Source organism: Cajanus cajan, chromosome 6, assembly GCF_000230855.2.
Source record: "Cajanus cajan strain Asha chromosome 6, NIPB_CcT2T_4, whole genome shotgun sequence".
NCBI lineage: Eukaryota > Viridiplantae > Streptophyta > Magnoliopsida > Fabales > Fabaceae > Cajanus > Cajanus cajan.
This window is the reverse complement of record NC_138522.1, coordinates 54,921,903-54,937,406: the sequence shown is the minus strand read 5'-3', so window position 1 is coordinate 54,937,406 and position 15,504 is coordinate 54,921,903. Positions and strand designations below refer to the sequence as shown.

At 30.3% G+C, this 15,504-nt stretch overlaps 1 protein-coding gene across 1 annotated transcript; it reads left to right on the top strand.

The window, feature by feature from the left end:
- The first annotated feature begins 455 nt into the window (after positions 1-455).
- LOC109813980 (uncharacterized) lies at positions 456-6,874 on the top strand. Its single transcript, XM_020378286.3, has 10 exons — positions 456-906; positions 1,108-1,297; positions 1,394-1,527; positions 1,735-1,847; positions 1,935-2,061; positions 2,529-2,684; positions 6,029-6,184; positions 6,263-6,342; positions 6,439-6,488; positions 6,572-6,874. The coding sequence occupies exons 1-10, from the start codon at positions 514-516 to the stop codon at positions 6,703-6,705; spliced, it is 1,533 nt and encodes a 510-aa protein (XP_020233875.1). The 5' UTR covers positions 456-513; the 3' UTR covers positions 6,706-6,874.
- The last annotated feature ends 8,630 nt before the right edge of the window (positions 6,875-15,504 follow it).

Here is a 15,504-nt window from a genome sequence, read left to right as displayed (position 1 = left end):
ACATAAATAAAAAGCCAAAAATGGTAACATCAATATGAAGAATTAATATAATCTATCATAATCATTAGTTTGAGTGGAGCAGAATTAAGATCTTTAAAAAAATCTCGTATTCAAATTTTGCAATATAAAAAATATATAATTAAAAAAAGCTGTTAACGATGACAAGTTAAGGTTTTTGACAAAAAAATAATTAATAACTTATAAAATTGATAGATAGTTTACATTAATAATATAATTAAAAAATAGCAGTAATGTATAATTTTGATATTTGAAAATTGTTATAGTATTTGATTAAACAAAAAAGGGTAAAATGTAAACATCAAAGAATGTGGATAAACACACTTATTGTAATAATTGGCGCGGTCCACTGTTTGTGGCTGTCGTAACTCGTAAGTGGCCCAACCAAGGAGGCCTAAGTCTGAGGGAGACTCTGAATTTTTAAGATTCTCTTTTCATTTTTTTCCTCTTTAAAAACACATTTCATCTGTAGGCACAGTTCATCACAAAAAAATAATGGCAATTGGTTCTCCCATTCACTTCACAATAATACTATTTTCTCTATTTTCGGTGCCTGCATTGGGCTATACTTTTGCCCCCACCATACCCAGATTTCCTTCTTCAGCAATTCGAGCAGACCTAAAACAACGTTCAGGTTCAACCCAAAATGGGCTTTACAGAACAAAATTCTTCACCCAAACACTCGATCACTTCAGTTTTAATCCCCAGAGCTACCAAACTTTTCAACAAAGATATCTCATCAATGATACTTATTGGGGTGGTGCCAAGAAGAATGCTCCAATCTTTGTCTACACAGGAAATGAAGGCAACATAGAATGGTTCACACAGAACACAGGCTTTATGTTCGATAATGCTCCTTCTTTTCAAGCCCTTTTGGTTTTTATTGAGGTAAGCTTTCTTGTTTTATAAGAAGTGTAGATCTCTTGATAAAGGCAAGTTTTTTCTTGATCCCCCAAAAGCAAAATTGCAAAATTTTTTTTTTTCCAATCTGAGCTGTTGAGATCTCTTATTAGAACTGTTTAACTGTTAACAATTGACTTGTTGACTTATTAACATACTCTATTTCATGCATCACAAATTGAACTGCAGCATAGATTTTATGGAAAATCAATACCATTTGGGGGAAACAAGACGGTTGCATATGCAAATTCAAGCACACTTGGGTATCTGAGCTCCACGCAGGCATTAGCTGATTATGCCACTCTCATCATTGATCTGAAGAAGAATTTGTCAGCAACTGATTCCCCCGTTGTAGTGTTTGGAGGATCCTATGGAGGAAGTATATATAAACATAAACCAATCTCATGACCACTTTGTATTTTCAATAGTTAAATCCTCCCCCAAACTGAGATGGGTCTAAAATGATGCTTTGCAGTGTTGGCGGCGTGGTTCAGGCTGAAGTATCCACACGTTGCAATTGGAGCTCTAGCATCCTCTGCTCCAATTCTCCATTTCATGAATTTGGTTTCGCCAGATATCTTCTTAACCATCGTCACACAAGACTTCCGGGTTTGTTTCTCTTAATAATTACCATTTAACAAACATGCGCATGTGGCCAAATTTCATCAAAACTATAAGAAAAATTCATTAAATTTTAAATTGGATGTAACACCTACCATTACCAAATTTAGTGATTTTCGATTAATGAAAGAAAAAAGTGTGTTTAATTAGAATGATGGTATTTAAATAAAAAAAGTTTGGCTTCATGTCCCACAGAAGGAGAGTGAGAATTGTTACAAAGTGTTAAAGGGGTCTTGGAAGTTAATAGGCGACACGGCTATGAAACCCGGAGGACTGAAACTGCTACGGAAAGCATTCAGAGTATGCAAGTGAGAGCAGATTAATGCAAAAGGATTTAATTGAACGATGAATTAATTCAGATGACTATAGTGTAATTAATAACTAATGTTTTTCAGGAATGACGATTTTGGGGAAGGTTCTTTGATAGGTTGGCTTCGGACGGCGTGGATTTATGCAGCAATGACAGATTATCCCACGCCATCCAATTTCCTCAGTCCCCTACCGGCATATCCCGTAAAAAAGGTACCAATTATGCTGCCTTCAAATTATTTTTTAGTAACACTTCTCTACTTAACTTTTTTTTTTTTTTTTTTTTTAATTTTAATTATAAATAATAATCATTCATTTTTAAAATTATTCAAACTTTTTTTTTATTCATTGTTAACTCTATTTTCTATATATTTATTTATAAGTCAATTTTTTTATACTCTTCATTTAATGTTAATTTTATTTTCTATACACACACATATATAGCATTAAATATACCAACTACTAAAAATAAATAATATATTTAAAATAAAACTTAAATTTATAGTAAAATTAGTTTTTATATTATTATTTGTAAAATTTTCCTATTTATTTATGGAAAAGGGGGGAGGGACCACTAATCTAAGCAAGTAGGGCGGAGGGGCATTGGAATATAAAGAATATTTATTTTGGAAAAATTGAAAGATTATTTTGACTTGACCTAGAATGGTGGTAAAATTTAGATATGCGAGGCCATTGACAGCTCAGTGAGGAAAAATAATACATTAGACAAGTTGTATGCTGCAGCGAATGTGTACTACAACTATAGTGGCACTGCTTCGTGTTTCAATTTGGACGACGATTCAGATCCTCACGATCTTGGAGGATGGCAATGGCAGGTACTTACCAGTTACCAATCCATTCTTCTCAATTTTAGATTTCTTGTCTTTTTAAATTATCACTTCTCTCCATAACTCACTCTGTTGATTTTCCTAGTTAAATATTGTGAGCCTCCATCTGGATCAGTTTCTGTTTCGTACAGTAATTAGGTCAAGAAAGTTTAAACTAATTAAGTAGTTTGATTTAGTCAAGAATTAGATGTTTCGGTTAGGAACTTAGGATCGTTAAAATTCACAGGTATCACAAATAATAACTTTAGCCGCGTCTCTTAATTATGATAATTAAGATTTAATTCTTAATTATGTGTATAAAAAAAGATTTATTTTGATAATTATTTAGAATTGGTTTAGTGGGGATTGGGAAGTTTGGGTAATTTACGGGAAGTCTTCAATTTTTATTGATATGACATGGATTAGCGTATCATGTAAATATTTTGATTAAATGTTGGATATTAAGTTAACAAATAAAAAAAAAGTTGCATAATTAAAATAGTGAAAAAATAAATTCAGAAATTTTTGCTTTGAAAGATGAAATTTGTGAATTTGAAAAAGTAAGAGAATCAAATTCAATTAAGCCTTTTATTTTTTAATATTTAAAGATGTAATTATATTATAAATATTTGTTTAAACCATTGTAATTAAAAATTCTAATATTTTCTAAAATATTTAAATAAATATAACCAAACGCAATTATGAAACTTTTGTCCAACTTTTTTGCTTATACTCGTTGGAAATACAATCAGGTTAAAATAAAAAACTATTATCTGGTCCACCTCCGTCATATGCTAGAATAGTAGAATCCTACACATTAGAGCTGTCAAAAATTCGCCTGTTTGATCTAACCCACCTCAATCCATTATTATCCCTTGCTTTCAGCCTTTCCTCATGATTTGGTGAGACTAAAAAATATTCCCGGTTATTCATTCATTCGCATTTTCGTTCATTTAAATGTTCAAATTGTTTGATCAGGCATACAACTTCTTCCATTAAGAACCGTAATTAAGATAGCTTCAAGGAACAGGTTGCTTTTAACGCTATATTCTTTTATTATTATATTTTGGAACCTCTTTTTATCAAGAAAAGAAGACATAACAAAGAAGACGTGTTACTGTCTCAACGTAATAATTGTTTTTTGTCAGATTTAGCATGTTAAGTATTACTATAGAATTAAAGTATGCGAACAAGATTAGCACTCTATAAGCTATTAATCATTTGTAATACACTAAAAAATATATATATAAAAAGTGAAAAATAGTAACAATAATATGGGAAGATTATATACATGGATTATGAATCAACAAAAATTAAAAAAAGATAAATCACAACAATTATGAAAAAGAAAACCTCTCAAACAAAAGAAGGCAAAACAAATCATCACCTATAAAAATCTTATGCTTTAAATTAAAATCAACTAATTTTTCTATATATTAATTTTTCTCTTATAAATATGAGAATGAAATAAATGTATATGTAAATAAAATGATAGACAATGGTGTCATTTGTCACAGATGTCCTAAGAACACAATTTGGGTGTTTCCAAAAGCATCCGGAACAAGCTTAGAATCACATTCTAACTAATGTTTGTACCACTCATCATGCACATGTTCAATAGCACACATAACAATAATAAGTTTAACTTGCAAAGTGACCTTCATACCAATGTAGGATACAAATTCACTCAAAAAAGCTTTGCTACTATCTCTAAAAAGGCCACCACAAGTAACATAATTAGGGGAGTCTTGAACATCTCTATCTATGTTACGCTTTATAAAGTCACAAGCTAGAGAATACTAATTAACCTATCAAAGGAACGGTCCAGACAACCATTGAAATTGAGTGTTGGAATAAAATGACTCTATTATTGAAGCACAAACAATTTTTCCCTAACCAAATTTAGAAAAGACACATCAATATGTTGTATCTTGTAGACGTCCACATGTAAGTTATTGTGTGAACCGAAAACTCAGGAGCCACCTCCATTGTCCACATGAAATAAATATGAAAGCTCGATGCAAATCAATTATTCTTTCTAAATGTAAATTTTAAAAAAAAAACAAAGTTTGAATGAAATAAATTTGTTAAATCACTTTAAACCCTCTTTCACTTAATACATGCTCTCAAACATCATATTTTAAATTGAATTCAGCAACCCTAAATCTTCTCCTCTTCAAAATCTTAACTTCACTCCCTGTAATTTCTTTTAAATTTCATCTAATTTTTAACTGTTTAACCTTTTAAATCATCATAAATCTCAAACTTATTCTAAACCTCTAATTATTTGAGTAAAGAATAAGGATTAAAGGACTTGGAACTTTAATTATTTGCAGCCAGCCCAAGGTCCATTTTTTTTCTTAATTGTTTGCCTAATTAAGAACCCTTATCATGTTCTCTCAAAGAAAATTATTTTTTATTTCTATTTTTTTCACTAATTATGAACGCTAATAAGGTTTAAAAAAACGATTTATTTTAAAATTTTTGGCAAAATAAGAAGCAGATCCACTTGATTTGGAAAAAACAAATGGAGGTTAAACCAACAGTCCAATACTCCAATCCGAAAGCTTGCCTTATAAACGCGAGATAAAAAATAATAGACCCATTGGCTTACAGGCTTACCAGGCCCAGCTTGTATAGAGTGATGCCCTATCCACATACCTGGAATTTGTACACTTACGACCCAGTTTCCTCCATTCTGCTTTCTGCATGAACTCCATCATTTTAACTAGTAATTTACTTCCTATTTCTACTTGATAAATATTTTTCAAATAATTCAAATTCATAACAAATAATACTTTTAATATATAAATTATATTATAATCAAAATCCATAATAAATATTTTAAACGTATAAACTATATTTTAGATTATAATAAACAATTTAAATTGTGGTACATATTTATTTTTAATTATTATCAATTTATTTTAAAAAAAATATTGAAATTTAATTTAAAATTTTTAAAAAGAAAATAAATTAAAAGAAATAGATGATTGAAAAAAATAAAATATACATATAAAGATAAAATGAAAATTATTTGAAATAGTTGGGAGAAGATTTTTTTCGGCTAGTTAGTGGAATAATGCGTGAAATGCACATAAAAAAATATATTTAATTAAGAAAGCGAAAGTCTCGCCCCTTGCAGTTGTGTAGTTTAATTTATAATATAAGAATGTTTTAATACGGAGTTAGAGCATGAATTTAGTTATTTTCCTCTCCAAAACCATGTACCTGCCTATGTCAATTCTGAAAACCTTGTCCACGATATTACAAAGCTTCTCCCTCTGTTTGAATTCCGTAACCTATATATTGGAGACTCCAATAATTAAGGTTGTTTTTCTTTCTGCATGCAGGCGTGTACGGAGATGATAATGCCCGTAGGTGGAAGCAATAAGGAGAGCATATTCCCAGAATATGATTGGTCATACCAAGACAGAGTCGATGCCTGTTCCTTTTTCTACAACGTTACGCCAAGACCACATTGGATTACAACTGAGTTTGGTGGCCATGTCGGTATCAATCAACTTTTAGTTGTTAAGTCTCATGTTTAATTTCCATTCAATGTTGATCCATTGTGTTTTCTGCAGGCTATTGAAAGAGTTCTCAAAAGGTCTGCCAGCAACATTATATTCTTTAATGGATTAAAGGATCCTTGGAGTGGCGGAGGGTATACCATGCCATCTCTTCTTTCTATCCCTCAATTACTTTTACTGTAGTTTAGTTTCACCAATTATACAACCTCTACTTATGGGTTTGGTTGCAGGGTGTTAAAGAGTATATCAAAAACATTAGTTGCTATCGTTGCAAAAGAAGGTTAGTGGATCAATGTATTGTATGATATTTACTTCTTTCCATTTTCCTATTACTCTATGTTTATTTGGGCATTTTGTGAGCAGGAGCTCATCATGTAGACCTAAGGTACTCGAGTAAGGAAGATCCGAAGTGGCTTAAAGATGTTAGGAAACAGGAGTTAAATATCATAACAAGTTGGATCTCACAATACTATCGAGACCTAAATTCCAATTACTAAGGGGTTACATTCTTCTCATTCTTCTGGCATTTGCAATTGTTGTCAAATGAAACAAATATATATATTGGTTACAGAGAATAAGAAGAATATATATAAGTACTAGTTAGTCATAACAATCTTGTTCTGTAAGCACTAGTTAGTAATAACAATCTTCTTCATTTTCACTTTATTCTTAGGCACAAGATGGGTATTTTACCAAAAGACATGCGGTCTCAAATCTACTAACTTCATTGTTCACATGTTAGGTCAACGCTACAAGAAAAATGTAAATTATCGATGAATAATTTTTTACAAATATAAATCTATCAGAAAATTTATATTTTTGACAAATTTTACCGACGAAAAAAAATTACATCGAAAAATTTATATTTTCAACGAATACAAATTTGTCGGTAATATAAATTAAAAGTTATTAAATTTTACTAATAATTAATATATAAAAAATTGATTAGTTTTGGAATAAATTATTTGCAAACAATATAGTTGAAAAATTAATTATTTTAAATTATTTAACTAGAATCTTATTGAAAATTTACTATATGATCTTGGTATTTTTGTATAACTAATATCTGATTTTAAATTTGATATGAAAATATTATGATATAATTAGATAATAATTTAAATTAATATTTTATTAATGGTTGATAATTAAAAAATAAAATAAGGATAAATACATTTTTTGAATTTTATATCTTAGATTTAAGATGAATAAATATATTAAGTTAATTAATAATTTATTTAAAATATTAAAATTTAATTTATAAAAATAATATTTTAAAAGAGAAGGGTTATAATAACACCAGTGTAACTTTTACTAAGTATATACTGCTCAATAACTTTATATTAAATGTGATTTTTATAAATTCAACCGTTAGATTAAAAGTTTTTTACTCTTAGATCATATATACAAAGTTTTATATTAATTCAAGATGATTTGATACTTCATTCTTGTAAAACAAAATTGACGTAATATATACATTTCAAAATATACTAAAATATAAACACTTTGATTACCTTTAAGTTGTTGCTCAATTTTAACAAAATTTGATATAAACATATAAAGTGATATGAACTTTCAATCTAACGGTTGGATTTACAAAATTCACATTTAATATAAAGTTATTAAGAGGTATAATACTTAGTAAAAGTTACACCGGTGTTATTATAATCCTTCTCATTTTAAAATATATAAATTATTATTTAAATTTTAAATTTATAATAAAGTAGATCGTTAATTATAAAAGTAAGTGTATATATATAAATAAATAATAATTAAATATAATATAATAATTATTATGGGTAATATAATTATTATATATATTATTATATTTTTATAACGGTCCGGATATACCGAAATGAAAGGGATCCAAAGATAGTATAAGTATGAGATTGTATAGTTGAGAATGACTTAAATGAATTAATTTGTATTACCTATACTGACAACAATCCGTCGAAAATTTGCATTTTACTTGTAGTGCAAGATCATAATAGGCTGGTGGTCTCAATTCCTCACATTTTTTTATATACTTATTAATAAGTACTCAAACATGATAAGACATAATCCCTAAAAGATTCATTTTTTTTCTTTTTACATCTTAATAAGTGATACATGGTTAAATATCGAGTTTAATGATCAAGGTTACACTACGTACTAATTAAAAATTATTGTTCGTGGAATCCTCAAATAGTAGCAGAACTATTAACATGTTATATGTCATACATTTACTTCAAACAAATAAACAATATACATATATAACATGCATATAAAAAATAAATCAACTATACAAGTATAAAACAAGTGTATACATATATACACAGTAATCCAGAAAAGTAAATTATATAACTTAAAAATGTCGATCAAGCACAACTATACAACTATAAAAGTAGTCATCAACTACATCGCCAATCAAAACATGGCCCACCAACAACTCCACTAGCTCTCTCCAGCTAACCCTGTCCTACTCTCCCATGAAAATTATGACTATTGCAATCCATACCACATGGAAAACACACAACGGTAAGTTAGATTTCAAAAACATACTAGTATGACTACTTTTCTAACTTAATGTCTTCCATATACTAAACCCTAAATCCTAAACCATGCAATATACTCAAGCATTTCTATTTATGTTCACCATACAACAATATTTAGTCCTCAATAGAAATTGATCATCGTACATTATCCCAAATCAATGTATCATCAACATATAATGTGTTAAATTAACCTCCATTCTAACTTCATAAAACATCCATCTTATAAAACAAAGAAGGGACTAGGCGATTCAAGTGCCCCCAATCCTCACTCTAAGCAATGTAATTTCGCTTCGAGAGAGGTCAGACAGAGGTCACCCCTAGAAGCCTCGATCTGGTCACTTCAAGCAACATCATCCTCACTCTAAGCAACAAAACTCGCTCAAAGCACTCATAATTCACTTTAAGCAATCAAAGTCAAGGACCACCCCTAAACTTTCACCTTCACTCACTCTAAGCGAATAAGTCCTTGCTTTGAGTCACTAAAACTCGCTCTAAGCAATCATAATTCATTTTGAGCGAGCCAAGTCAAAGACCACCCTTGACCTAGTCACACTCGCTCACTTCAAGTGACCCCCATGGACGCTCTGAGCGAGCAAACCCATAAACCTTCATAATCGAAACTTGAGAACAACAATCCAACAACCATCTTCCCCATTGCAAACCTAATAAACTCATTCTACAATAAATGCATGCAACTCAACAGTTCACACTTATACCTTCTCAAAATTCATTGTGCACCATAATCCTAACATGCAACGACAAATTCAATTCAGATCATCCAATTCATTTTAGTAACCCCAAGAACAACCAAACCCCCATTTCACCATTCAATAAAGAAAAATCATTTGTACATTCACCCATGATCAGAATTAGTAACATGCAATTCAATTGTTTCATTCATAATCAATCATAACTTTCCTTATCTCGATTTCGAGTCATAGAGTTAAAGAAGTGAGGAAGAGGGAGAGAAGAACTATGAGCTTTGAGGAAGCTCTACACCAAGCCCACTTTGATTTTTGGCTCAAGTTTCAAGTACACATACCACAACTATGAATCTCACGCATTAAAGGAACCTAGAGGGAAAAAGAGAAGAAGAAAGCTTTAAGTCAGAGTTCCTCTTTAGATTTTCTCTCTCTCTAAGGTTCTGAAAGACATGAACATATGAAACTTAGTCCTAAATAGAAACCTTATATACATTCCTTTCTCATGGTTAACTGAACCTCTAGTCAGAGACCCACTAACTAGACTCCTAACTCTTAGAGTCTCATAACACATCCTAAAACACCAGATACACAATTATTTCTACAAAGCCAATAATTAGAAAATCACAATGTTTCAATTGGTATGAATTTGAAGATGATTGTTAAAAATCAAAACATGTTATACATGATATTTTATGATCACATAAAACTATTTTACATTGATAATGCACAACCTTTTTTCTCTTAAATATTTATTATTTTTACAATATGATATACACAATATTTTAAAGTTGACAATTAAAAATTAATATACATTTGACATATTAAATAATTGAAGTAATTTAACACAAAAACATCATATTGTAGTAAAAGGGAAAATAATAAATTGTCCCAAATTTAATTTCAAAACTAATTCAGGCTTATATGAAATCTTTTATCATTTATCAATACACAAAAAAATCTCAATTAATTAAGTATTCATATCAATTATCTTCGTGCAAATTATAATAATTATATTGTAAAAAATATTTTTAAGAGTCTTTGTTTAAAAGTGGATTTTTTTAGGAACTTTACTACTTTTAATGCATACTTAGAATTTTCAATATACAAAATTGAAAAATAAAATATTGCTTTTAAAAGTAAAAGTACTTTTAAATTCTCTTAACTAAAATATAAATTTTATATTTATATATGTCAACATTTTTCACAATTCTTATGCTATACATTTAAAGTTTGCTTGAATAAACTTTTTTAAAAGTATTTTTATAAGATTTTTTTAAAATAAATAAATTTTATTATAAGCTAAAATTAACTTATACATAAACTAAAAAATTATATTATGAATAATTTAACATGATCAAATTTTTACAAAATTTTATTTTATTTATCCTTCTTGTTTGTTTTTATTTTATGAGTAATTAATAAAAAGTTATAGAAATATGCCCTTAAAATTTTAATTGATACCGGGCTTAACTTCTTCAGAAGCGAATATCAATTTCCTTGAAAGGCTAGGTGCCAATTCGGCTATCAAAGTCCGTAGTGGTTTTTTGTGTGGTAATCACCAACACAATCCTCATTGCCCAAGTTTAACTTTCGTAAAATAATCCCTTTGACTCGACCTGAACAAGTTTTCATAGGAGTACTCGTTGAAACTTTTAGTGAAGAACCCTTTTTCACATTTTTCTTTTGATATTCACGTTAACTATCAAGTATCTTTTACATTTATCAAGGGTTTGAACGGTCGTACATGAGTGGATAAGATTTTGACATTGACTATATCAGAATATAATTTAGGAGTCTGATTCAATGTACATGAACAATTAAAATGCTGTATATATTCTTAATGGGTAGGTCTTTGTAATCTGTTGTATCCTCGTAAGATTAGTGTACATGTCTTAATCAAACCACTTATGATCTTATCTTCAGAGTGATGTTGGTGATGGATTGATTTGTCACATTCTTAATTCTTTTGTGTTAAATAAAACTATGCATTCATCCATCTAATTAACAATGCCTAGCGTCTCACTTCACTATCTTGATTCTTTATAAGATAGGAAACTAATTAAACAATTATGGGTTAGACATGTGTTGTATCAAAAATATAAAATAAAAATGTTAAGCAACAAGCAAAAGGTATTGTGGTGACATCATTTTCTATCCCTCTCCCAGGAGAGTAAAATGAAAAGTGAAAAACAAGGAATGGCAGGATTAGTTAGGGCCAAGTGGACCATGCTATTGGGCCCTGTACGTAAGTCAAAATTGCGGAATGGTCCCAAGTCTAGATCCACCCCCCACTACTTCAGACCTACACGAATCACGTAGCACGTGGCGTTTACCTGCAACTCTTTTTGTTGCAGTTTTCACACCACACAACACAACACAAGCAGAGAAAGAAATGCTCCAAGCGTTTGCCAGTCATAAAAAAGAATAAAGAGGCTTTGACAAATCTGGGAAGGGTGTGGGCCCACGTTCATTTACACATTGACGTTGTGGGCCAAAGCCCACCCCGCATGCCTTCTGACGGGTGAGAAAATTAATTCATAAAAACAGGTGACGTGGCCTTTTCTCTGCTCACACTATTTTATTCTGTGTGTTTGTCTAAATGTGGGGGTTTACATTACTGTTTTTCTATTTTTGACTAAACATCATTTCCTGGGATGAAAAAAATTAAAACAAGTTCTTTTTTCTTCTTTTCAATTTCCATTACATTACACCGTTAGTTCAAATGATTATATTATATTTAGATTTTTTAATTACCATTTTTTATATTATATAAACTTTATTGTGAAATTTATAATTAATTTTAGTTTTACATTTAAATAGTAAAATTCAAATTCTATGTTATGCCTTTTGTATATTTCAAATATAAAATCTATGATTCAGGATCAATTTCTATTCTGATAAACTTTAATTAAAATTTTAGAGGTGTAATGAATTTCGTCATCCAAACTTAAGGTGCAACATATTAAGTGACTAGACTAATTTCAAATCTCATATGCATGCTGGAATATTCAATGAATTATATATGGACCGTCCAGGTCGTAATTCGACTAGCACATCGTCTAGGCAAAAAACCGACTAGCACATCGTCTAGGCAAAAAACCGACTAGCACATCGTCTAGGTAAAAACCCGACTAGCACATTGTCTAGGCAAAGACCCGACTGGACCTTCTACTCGTCTAACTCCCGACTGGACCGTCACGGGGTTTGGCGACTCGGCTATAACGCCAAATTACATGCACCCGAGAGGGGATACGCCTTTTTCCCGATAGGTCCTCTTGTAAAGGCATTCTTGGGAAAATACCGATTTGACTAACAACCACTCACTCCCCTGGCTTCAGGATAAGAGCGGTTAAGGAGAATCCCGAAAATCGCGGGGTCCACGAAGCCCATAAACACAAAAGTATAAAACCCAAAACCCTAGAGCTAGGACGACAGATTTACACTTTTGAATGCTCTGGCTTTGCGGTTTGACCTAGAAAAAAACCCTAGTGCACCCCGTGGCCGGAACAATATATATATAAGAATTAAAAAAATGAAAATAAATAGCTTCTAAACTCTCTATATAATTTGTGGTGAGAGAAGTTGTGAGCTTCTTTAATCTTTTGAGGTTGCTTCTGCTTCTGATACACTTATTGCTTGGGAAATTGTTACTGGTGTATATTTAATTCATTCAACAGATTATTATACATATTTATGTAAGTTGGTTTCTTGCTGTATATATAGCCTATGTTTTGCATTAGTGTATAGCCACTGATTCCATCATGCCAGATATTATTCATCCCTTCTTTAGATTCATCACATAACGTACACTTGCGTGCCTACCTTATTATCGAGAGAAATTAATCATTTATTTTATCATAGGTTCATTTTGTTTACTTCAAATGAGAGGTCAATCGAACGAATCATTGTTTAATACTAACAAATTTTTGTAAGATTTAAAATTAATACTTATGTATGTCTTACACTGATCCTTCGTTTATCTAAAGGGGTTATTACAACTACACGTTAAAAAAATTAAGGGAGAGAGAGAGAGAAAAAAGAAAGGAGTCGGTGTAGTGTTATTATGCCGGCATAAATATATATGACATCATGCACTACAAGATTAGACTTGCATGCCTACAATTGAATGCTGTTATCAATGATTAATGATCTTTTTGATAAGCCAAATAATAGGTAAGTATCATAATCAAACATCACAAGGGATTATCAAGAGGAATTTGACCCTACCACAAATATAATATAGACAAAATCTTGCATGATGAAACGCATTCTGATAACAGCGTTTATATGGATGGTATATTCCTTGGTTCAATGTTCTTAATTATGGGTAATTATCAACCCTGTGAATCGTCTCTTTCAACTCTGCCTGTGTTTTAGGCCTGTCATTTGGCGTGCTAAACTGCACTCTAACCTTATGTTTTCTACTTTGCTTTTCTCGCGGACTTGACACATTACATGAACTACATATTATTTGGTATATTTCTATATATATTAGTCATTTTTCCTCCATACAGTCACCTTAATAAATTAAATTCTACATATGTTGCTGGTTAAATTAAGTCCAACTATTAATTTCCGAGAACTATTCAAAAGGATAAGATCGACTAGCTATTAATGTCAAAGATAATGAAAAGATTAGCCCCACTTTGGTCCCAATCTATGCAATGGAAATCTGCCATATTGACCACTTTATATGAGTGTAAGAGAGTACTATTTTTCTGTTATCAAACGGTACATAAACTCATTAGGTTAAATGGTAAGAAATTTGAGTAATTTGTACAATATGTTAAATACTAATGGTGTATATATATAAGACAAATAAGTATAGACTCAAGGACTGGGGTCCCCATTAAATTAGAGATCTTGAAGGAACAAATGCAGAAAATTTGAATTGTTTGAGGGAAAGTTATTGAACTTTGGCACGGACTTACTGGTATTTGACTTGATTGTATATATATATATATACCTTTCAACAACCTGTTTTACCACATTATATATAATGATTTAAATGGAGATATAGCGACACAATATATAAATGATGCATTTGGCATTCTTGTACTATTTTCAACTTTAATAGAGCCACATGCAAACATATTACTATATTTATAATGATTAATGTGATAACTTCCAAAGTGAGGTGCACTCCAATTGGCCCACTTAATTAACCCTTTACCTACTGGCATATTCTAGGGGAGTCTCAAGACAGAAAGTTGAACAATTAATCTGAACTTGTCTAAGGGTTGTGCATGTGTGTGTTATAACAAAATTTGTGTCAATTCAAACCAGTTAATAAAGAATAAATTGAATGTTAATTAAGTGTTGACAAGTGTGCTAATTATTCTGATATAATCAAGCACAAGGTGTGTTTATATATATATAATTGAGTAGTTTATTAATGTCTTTATACGATAAACTCAATTGTAGGATGCGAATCAAGATAATAGATTGCGTACATTGTTCTTGGCCTTTTGTTAACAAGTTGGTTTTGGATATTGTATTATTACTGCTACAGTGTGAACTATAACAATCTGGAACAGTCTCTCTGATCTCGTGCATAAGACAAAATATTTAGTTAAACCAATCATAGCATCTCTCTCACGAAACCATGCTCACTTGCTTTTAATAAATTAAAACAAAAGACACAAATTCCAGCCATGTATATATATAAAGATGCTGGGTAGCTAGCAAGGCCAAGTTCAGAACATGTCCCCATGTAATTTATTGCTAAAAGAAAGACCAAGACTTTAGTCACCATCTCAATTATATTATCGCTGTTAATTTACAATATAGGTAATATTGCAAAACCTTATTACGAGATATTACTTGAAGGATGAAGAATACCCAGAATTAATTAGAAGATATTCAATACAAAAATATCGAACATATATATATATATATATATATATATATTGATACTATTATTAATTTGTAGTCGTATATAATCGACTTTACCTGGTGGGAAAAAAAATTAATGTCTTTTTTTATTTATTTAAAAGAATCAATACGATAGTTAATTATTACCTTATTAATTAAATAATATGTTCTATATTTTATTTTATAA